General features: G+C 41.0%; 1 protein-coding gene across 1 annotated transcript; it reads left to right on the top strand.

Moving 5' to 3' along the window:
- LOC110431138 lies at window positions 264-1,772 on the top strand. Its single transcript, XM_021449847.1, has 2 exons — window positions 264-378; window positions 613-1,772. Exons 1-2 carry the CDS (start codon window positions 264-266, stop codon window positions 1,770-1,772), a joined length of 1,275 nt encoding a protein of 424 aa, XP_021305522.1.

Raw genomic sequence — 9,110 nt, 5'->3', positions numbered from 1 at the left:
CGGAGGGCAGGGTTACAAATCTGGAAACTAATCCTAGTCGGTTACAATTGCCATAGATAGTTTGATATCAATTCCTATTCTAACCGACTAGAATCCTGCTTGATCTCCACGTCTTGTTTCCTTGCGCAAAACTCCAAACGGTTGGATCAAGCCTCGGACTTGTCTCGTAATGGGTCAAGCCTCCTGGCCCAAGTCTAGCCGTGAGGGTATAGGGGTTTATACCCCCACACCCCTCGAACTCGGTGAAGGCCGTAGACTCGCACATGACGTGCGAGGTCTGCGGAGAAGTTAGCCATTCGGGGAATGATTGCCCCGAAACCCGTGAAGACGCTGCCTACATCAACAACGGGTTCCGTCGACAAGGAGGCGCCAACCAAGGTAATGATTGGAATAATCAGTCACACTCTTCATTCCAAGGTAATTCGAGTTTTAATTCGAATCAACCTTCATTAAAAGACCTAATTCTTGGACAAGCTAAAATAAATGAAAACTTAACTAAAAAGTTGCTGTCCAATGATAAGGTTTTAGAAAACATAAATACGAAATTAGAAAACTTGACTTCTTCTGTTCATAATCAACTGAGCTTTAATAAGATGCTTGAAACACAAATAGCTCAGATAGCTGCTGCCCTTCATACTGAATATAAAAATAATTCAGAAAATGTAAAAGCGGTGACCACGAGGGGTGGTAAGACCACTCGTGATCCACCGAACCCTAACGCTGATGCAGGGAAGGACAAAGAGCAACAGGAGATAACAAAGAAATCCCAAAAAGATGTCAGACCAGAAGAAGAGGAAATGGCACCAAAAGACCCATTGGGGTACACGGACACCACGTACCTGCCATTTCCCACAAGAAATAGAAAACAAGCTGTGGATGAACAATTCACTCGCTTTGTTGAGATGATCGAGAAGATACATGTAAGCGTTCTTTTGATGGACGTTCTACATGTACCTTCTTATGCCAAGTACATCAAGGAAATCATCAACAACAAGCGCCCACTGCCATCCACTGAAACAATTAAGCTGACGGAAGAGTGTAGCACTGCTATATTCAACCGTCTCCCGGAGAAGAGGAAGGTCCCGGGGTGCCCTACAATCACATGCTCAATCGGAACTCAGCGCTTTGATCATGCGCTATGTGATTTAGGTGCAAGCGTAAGTGTGATGCCTAAAGTTGTCTTTGACCAGCTCAACTTCACTCAACTCAAGCCAACCACGATGACTCTCCAACTGGCCGACTCATCGGTCAGGCATCCAACGGGAATAGCCGAAGATGTACCAGTACAAATCAGAGGACTGTTTGTTCCCATGGACATTGTGGTGCTTGATATGGAGTTAACCAAGGAATCACCATTGATCCTTGGGAGACCCTTCTTGAGCACCGCAGGAGCACAGATTGATGTGAAGGAAGGAAAGATCAGTTTACACATCAATGGGAAGGAGGAGAAGTTTGAGTTCAAACCAAGGCATCAAGAGCAATGCTCAATGATCCGGGTTAGATATGGACCAAATAAACAGATAAAAGAGGTGCAGATACAGCCTGAAATTATTTATAGCATCTCTAAATCAGTAAAAAGACCTACACAAAAGCCGGAGCAAAAGAAAAAGGCAACTCCCAAAAAGAAACATGAGGAGCAAAATAAAGCTTGTAAGCAAAACAAGGCTCCGGAAGAAAAAGAGAGTCCCCTTCCACCAAAGAAGGTATGGAAGGAGATCCAAAAGGCCACCACACCAACAAAAACCAATCAGATGAAGTGGAGGCCAAAGTAGGAACAAGCATCTCCGTCCACTTCTCTCAGACAAGGAGATCCATCACCAAGCACGGGAGAAAAAGGTCTTGCCCACCAGACCTAAAAAGGTAAGCCCTGAAAAAAAATATATAAAACAATAATAATAATAAACACCGGCCAGAAGCTAGCTTGGGGGAGGACCCCCAATCCCGAGGTTATCTGCATTGCATATTTATTTTCATGCATCCTTAATTTGAAATTAGCATGTTTACTTTATGAAATTTCCATGTTTTAATTATTGCATATAAAAAATGAAAAAATGCTAAAAAGACAAGAATATAATTCCACTCTTATATGTGATGTAAGATATATGCTTCTTCCTTGTTGAAATGATGAATAGTTGCTCTATTGTAATTTCTTTCCAGTATCTAGTTTCAACCTTGAATTCTCCAAATTAATAAAATGATTAAATGCGTGGGTTGCAAAATGCTCTATCTAAAGTCTAAAGTAATTAATGGATATATTTGTGATGATCTGAGCTGCTAGTATCCTGTTCTAAACAACGCTAGAGTTCTGGAGTTTTTACAAAAATAAAATAATCACATTGAGTTAGATTAAGCTTTCTTGACCCTTTGAGAGGTTGTCATACCATTGAAAACAAAAATATTTCATTATGTTATCATCTCAAAAGTTTGTTAGAAGGCATATGGCTATGAAAAAGAAAAAGAAAAGCATCCGAGGAAATAAAAAGGGACATGTGTCCGAAACCTCAAAAAGAAAGATCACGGGGAAATAAAAAGGGACATGTGTCCGGAACCTCGAAAAAAATAAAAATAAAAAAAAATGGGCAAGTACCCAACAGTAGAATTAGCCACATAGCCATGTGTCTCTAATAGACAAAAAGAGAATGATGGAAAAGAAAAAGTTTTCAAAAATTCAATGGTCTGATTAACTTTCTATTTGGATCCATTGTTTAATTTGACAAATAAATGTGCTAAGTTTTGAAAATCAATAAACTCCGGAACAAAGGTGAAGTAAAGAACTATGGATATAGCACTCGATCTGATCAAATCCATCTTGCAAATGCTTATGGACCCAAGGTATGAGCAATAAGCCCCATGACATATCTGTTCAAAATTCAAAGGAGAATTCTTGTTTGAAGGTATGTACTAGATAGAAGTGCAAATATTGTAGCCACTCCTGATCAACAACCAGGATCTTAGCTTCTTGCTCGTGGACGAGCAAGGGGTAAGCTTGGGGGAGTTTGTTGGCGGTTCTTAATGACATATTTACCCCGCCAACATAGTCCATGCAAAGGAAGAAAAGCATGTATTTTACTCACATATACTTATTAAATGCTTACCAAGTTCCACATGTAGTGCATGTTGTGTTTTGCAAATCATATACAGGCATACAGGTGGAAAGCAAATAAAAAGGCGCAATCCGACACGTCAAAAAAAATGCGCAAATAAAGAAGTACCCAAAAGCCCAATATAGAAGTGCATCAATTTCCAGGTGGATCTGGACTCAGGGGCCCGAGAGGAAGGTAACGGGCTTCGGGCCGGGGCCAGCGGGGCCCACCAGGGGGTGGCCGCCCCCTAGGGTCGGCCGACCCTGACCCAGCCCATCTCGGCACCGCCTTTCGCAGAGGCGGTGCTGAGCCTATCCTCCTACAGTCCCCGCGTGCAAATTGCAGTTTACACCCTGGGGAACCGAACTTCCCCACCTATTTAAGGAGGGGGAGAGGGAGGCTCCATTCATCTCATCACATTCACAATCAACACTCCACCTTCAAGGCATTTGGGCACTACCTCTTCTTAGTTTTTCCCTTTAAGCTTTTAGAGAGAGAGAGTTGGGTGAGCTATCAAGGAGGGCTTGGCTCCTTGGAGAGAAACTTGGGTATGAATAAAGAATATCTTTACTCCAAGTCCATGCCTTATCATGTCTGATATAGTTCTTCATTTGAACTAGAGTATAGTTCTTATGCTATGGTATATGATATAGATCATAGGCCATGTTTTATGATGCTAGCATATGAACTAGAATATAGTTCTAGTGGAAATGATATGACATACATTTTAGTATATAGTTCTTATAGTATAATGCTACCCTAGGGCTAGTAGTGTATTATATGAACTAGTGCTAAGTGTATGTTGTATTGTTCTCACTTAGGACTTTAGTCTAATTGCTTCATTTTAATTAATTGCCTAGAAATAGCTTTGTGTGAAGATGGGGGTTTATCATGCTTTTTTGAGTACGCTCGGGCTTCTTACGTGTCGATCCGTAGGGTCGGGGACCCGGGGGAGTCTGAGTAGGTTCTTTGCATGTAAGCATGGTGCTTGGGTGTAAAGGTCGGGTAAATGCATTGTCCTAGTCCACGGTTGAGGGGATGGCGGCAGGTGGTGACAGCCCTGTCCGTCCATGGCATTCCCCCACGTTCGGCTAGGGTGTAGGAGTCTAAATAGTTGCGGAGGTTGCTGGCAGACCAGTACTCGCGTAACCTCCCAAACCATCTAAACACAGGACTAGATCTAAGTAGTATAATTACATGATTAACTTGTTCTATGACATGATCTGTATCTAGGACCACACCTGCTCCAATAGGCCTAGATTGTGATGGATCACTATTCTACATATAAATGTTTATCACCTGCTATGACCCTTGATTCCATTATTGCTATCATAATTACTTTGATCTATGCTTATCTTAGAATCCATAACATATTAAGCCTTCTGTTGACGGTCCTTAAGTATCAAATTTAATTATCAAATAAACAAAGAAAAGGATCCAAATGAAATCAACATCTAGACTTAGGGTTTTGTCTGACAGAATTCCACGAGTTTTGGTGTTTGTCTATTTCTGCAGGGGGTTATCAAGAAATAAGGAAGAAAGGCCCACATGTCGGGATTACATAGAGATATCAACGCACCGCACAATTTTCTACCATCTAGAAGACTCCAGAAGCCACGGGAAGAAGACGGAGGCCAAAAGGGGCCAGGCCCAGGGCGCCCGCCCTGGTGACCTGGGCGCCCGCCCCCTGCTGGAGAGTTTTCATGACTCTCTTCGCTCGGGATGTTCCACCGACCTATTGGATCAAGGAAAACATAGTACCACCTCGCCTATCGACCCAAAAACGCATAGAAGGGGAGGACTATATAAGGAGACCCCCCTGGCCCCTGGAGGAGACATGAAGAAATTATCATAGAGATTGAGAGGTGCCCTCGAAGGAAAACCTCTTCTCTAATTAATATTTCTTTTAGGCTTAGCAACCAATGTAAGGTAGAAATAGATCTTCTAGTTTCTACTAGATTGAGAGAGATAGAGTGGAGGTGTAGATTGGAGGAAGCCCGGCCTGTCGGTGTCTACTCCAAGCTTGTACCTGCGGGATCAAGTTCTCCTAACCCGAGGCTTGCTCCTAGGATTCTTCAGTATTTCGACTTCTAAATTCTAGTAAGTTCTTGTTTTATTGTTCTTCTGGTTTATGAGTTTACTTTAATCTCTTCGCGTAGAGTTTAGAGTAATCATTACTGGCGTAAACATGGTGTTTAGGCTAGGGTACTCATAGATATTCCCTGACTAGCTGGACCGTGGTAGTAGTGAGGAACGTGACAATTCCGAGTTACCTTTGCAGATCACATCTCGTTAGCAGGAAGGATAGGGTTTATAGGTGTGGGTTGAACATCCTTTGTGGTGTCTAGATTCCGTTAGCCTCCCCATTAGAGCAATAGATCATCCTTACCAAGGTTAGAAGGAGACTACGGTTGGAGTCTTCTCTATTTATCACTCGCATCGAAAGACATTCTTTGTAGCCTAAAGGGATAGTAGCAATAGATTTGGTTAGTCAGATGCACCCTTTCTCCCAGTGGTAAAAATATAAATACGATAACTCTGGATAACCTCCCGGGTGAAATGCTCACCGATATCCGTGCGCTTGCGGATCGTTTCCTTATTGCGTTACCAAATATCAACAAGCATTTCTGGCGCCGTTGCCGGGGAGAAAGACGGTTTGCTGAGATAACTTTGAGTCTTGCTATTATCTTGTATTATACTTTTATACTTTTATTCTTTTATCTTTTTATTTTTATCTTTATGGATAACTCAAATTCCATACCTATTATTAAATTCTTTGTACCTTCGGAGACCAGCCATAGACCATGGGAGTCAACACGTCCTGCCCCTAATTATGATCTGTGTCCGGAGTTGATTGCAATAGGTCAAAACCAACCCTTTTCTATAGCTGAGGTCCTATCTTTTAATCAAGAAGATAATGCACTTTTAGCCACACCTAGGGAATCTGTTAATCTTTCTATAAATTTTGGTTTAGACCTAGCCCTACAAGACCATATTTTTCCTAGATATTTTCACATTGGTCTTAATCATATAACCTTTGGTAGAGTCTTTCTTTCTTTATCTATTAGTAAAGGAAGGTATGTCTTCATTCGTAGACATCCTTCTTGCACTAGTCTTCATAGAAAAATCTTAGAGATAGAGAAGGAATCATCTCCCATACAAGGAGAGGACGTTTTAATAGCCGATTTCCAAACATTTCAATCCCATAATTCGGCTATCCAACCCATCCTTGAGCTTAATAAATTCTACTATGCTTTTTCTCTTGAACCTCCCGATAATCCTATGAATCTCTCTAGACATCCCATGCATAAGAAGGAGGATCGAGAAGAGCAACATCAATGGCTAGAGGGCATTAAAAATCCATGTGCTATCACCATTGAATGGATAGATAAAACAAACTTAAGAGACAATCCTAGAGGAATTTTAAGCATTCATGAAGAATCATCCTTGGAGTTTAAGAATGAGAGAAACAACAGTGAGCATGGAAGTTATTTCATAAATACCTCACCCAGTCCTTGCTCATATAAAACATCTCTCCAATCAATTTGTCTCTCCATCCTTACCACATTTGAGATCTCCAACCCCCTCTTCCTCTTCATTTATAAAAACTTTAAAAGGGCGGTTGTCGATGCATATGTCTATAATAAATATTGCAGATCTTGTTGAGTTGATCTTGATATAGGTAGGTGTTGGAGGGGAAACAACTTCACCAACATAACTTGATGGTTTCCCAAGGACAAGCTTAGTGTCCTAAAACAAGCACTTATCAGATCATAACATGAACTTCTAATTATTTGCAACATTGCCTTGTGTATTGAGCATATAAAGATAATTGTAGATATATTCCTTCGGGTATTCTTGTCACTAACCTTTCCAGGATTGGAGCAAGAAGATCGGATGAATGACAAGCACAGGGTATGTCCAATCAACCATCACACAACATTGAATTAAATTCATCCAAACTTGAATTTTGTAAAATTCAAGCTTGGGGCAAGCTTGGGGGAGTACTTTACATAAAAAAATCTTTTGCCATGTTGCTACGTTGGTTGTCCTTACCTTTGAGACATGCTCAATTTGTTAAATACCAATTACACTACTTCATCTCCACTTAAGTAGATCTCTATAAATGCTCTCATGCTACCTTTATTTGCTTTAGTATATGTCTAGGTTTGGAATAGTTTCATTTATCTCTTAATTAAGCATGGTGCTTAGTTTAGGAATGATGATCTTACTTCCAAGGGATTTTAAATTAAGCATGGTGCTTAGGTTAAAATGCCCTTCTAAATCAAATTAGACATTGTGTCTAGGTTGATTTTTAAGCCGATAGTATGCTATAGTAGATATGGGATATTTTCTTGGACTAACCCCTGCAGGAAAACTTTCAATATCAACCTAGGAAGTCCTGAGATAAACTCGCATTGGAGATGAAGAAAGTGACACATGAAGTTTAACAATTTGCACAAGAAAGACGTGGCTCATAAGAGATGATTCATGGAGGGTGCCACAAACACGATGCACAACCGCTAAGAAAGGAAAGCTTCCACAAGGTGATACTATACCGTCACTCTTCAAGTAAGGTAACACCTTAAGGTACTTGACTATCGCTTTTATAAGCTTCTCCTTGGTTCTAGCATTCACTTAAATAAAGAGACAAACATGTATGATTTATAACTCCAGATTAACCAACTCAATTAATTCAACATGTTTAGTCCTTTAATCTTTGCTCTTAGTACTACCTTCGTGATCCCACGCTCCTAAACATATAAGCTAATATGTTGCACATTCAATATTTAGAGGATATAAACAAAATATAAATATAGATAGATTATCTTTCTATTAGGTTGAGCCATCTGATCTGACAAATGTTTCAAATACTACACTCATGATCTTATTATCCATCAACTTTGTCTTGCTCACTATGCTTAAGGTTAGAGAAGAACAAATACACTTTTGGTTCTGTTGGTATTTTTCACCAACAGAGCCCATGCACTTGATCTCTGCCTTGTCTCTATGAACAGGTACACTTCAAGCAAAACATGGAGGAGTTTTACAACTCCCAGACTCCACCAAGTGAAGGACCTAGATCTATGAGCACAAACACACTGAGCAGGATATTGCCAACACCATACTTCGAACTGCTGGGCAAAGAAGAACATGGGTGACACCGTATCAAGAGGTGCAGACGTCAAGGTCCACACCTAATCAAATGATGCACCTAAAGGATGAAGATGGTGGAAAGTCTTATCCAGAAGACTTAAAACATTGGATCCTTGTCGGAAGAGGTCAACATCGTCGACTCAAGTCACCTTTCTTGAGCAAGAAGGACGACCCTGGTGTTCCAAGCATCGAGTGCGCAATCAATAGATACCCTTTTCAGAAAGACATTCTACAACACCGGATCTGACGACAACATAATGGCCGCAGTCACTTATCAGCTCCTGCATGAAACCATGCCCCTACAACCAAGATACATTCAGCTTCAGACAATTTTCAGGTCATTAACATGGGAGAAGACGAGTATGATCCATCCACCATCCTTGGAAGACCGTTCCTCAGCACTATCAAAGCCATTATCTATATTGGAACCGGAGAAGTCCACATGCACTTCCCCTCTGAGAAGGTACGCCAATACTTTAATGATTCTAACTATATAGTTGAAGATTCTAAGCAGGTCAGGACAAGAAGAAGACAACACAACCACAACCAGAGGAGGCAAATCATCAAGGACAGATGGGTAGACTACGAAGGAGAAGTGATAAGGACTGAAGACATATAGCTTGAACAGAACTGTCCTGAGGAGACCGTAGCACCGAGTCAGGTGTGGAGAGAGAAGATAGTTACACACGAAGAGGAGGCGCTGCCGGAACCACCGACTACACCACCTAGCGAATCCCAGGACGACTGAAAACACAAAGAGTCCCGTTCGAAGGACATAAAAATACCGAACGCCTTGCCAAGAGGTAAACTTGGTAGTTACCCTTTCCTTTCAATTATTCAATCATAATTTGCTTAGTTAATCAGGTTCAT

Source organism: Sorghum bicolor, chromosome 10, assembly GCF_000003195.3.
Source record: "Sorghum bicolor cultivar BTx623 chromosome 10, Sorghum_bicolor_NCBIv3, whole genome shotgun sequence".
Classification (NCBI taxonomy): Eukaryota; Viridiplantae; Streptophyta; class Magnoliopsida; order Poales; family Poaceae; genus Sorghum; species Sorghum bicolor.
This window is presented reverse-complemented; position numbering and strand designations above follow the sequence as displayed.

What these genes read in the sequence shown, in the direction of transcription:
- LOC110431138 (XM_021449847.1), top strand. Translation starts at nt 264, where the DNA reads ATGACGTGCGAGGTCTGCGGAGAAGTTAGCCATTCGGGGAATGATTGC. An exon ending in ACAAGGAGGCGCCAACCAAG is followed by an intron (nt 379 to 612) that starts GTAATGATTGGA and finishes AAACACAAATAG; the next exon opens with CTCAGATAGCTGCTGCCCTT.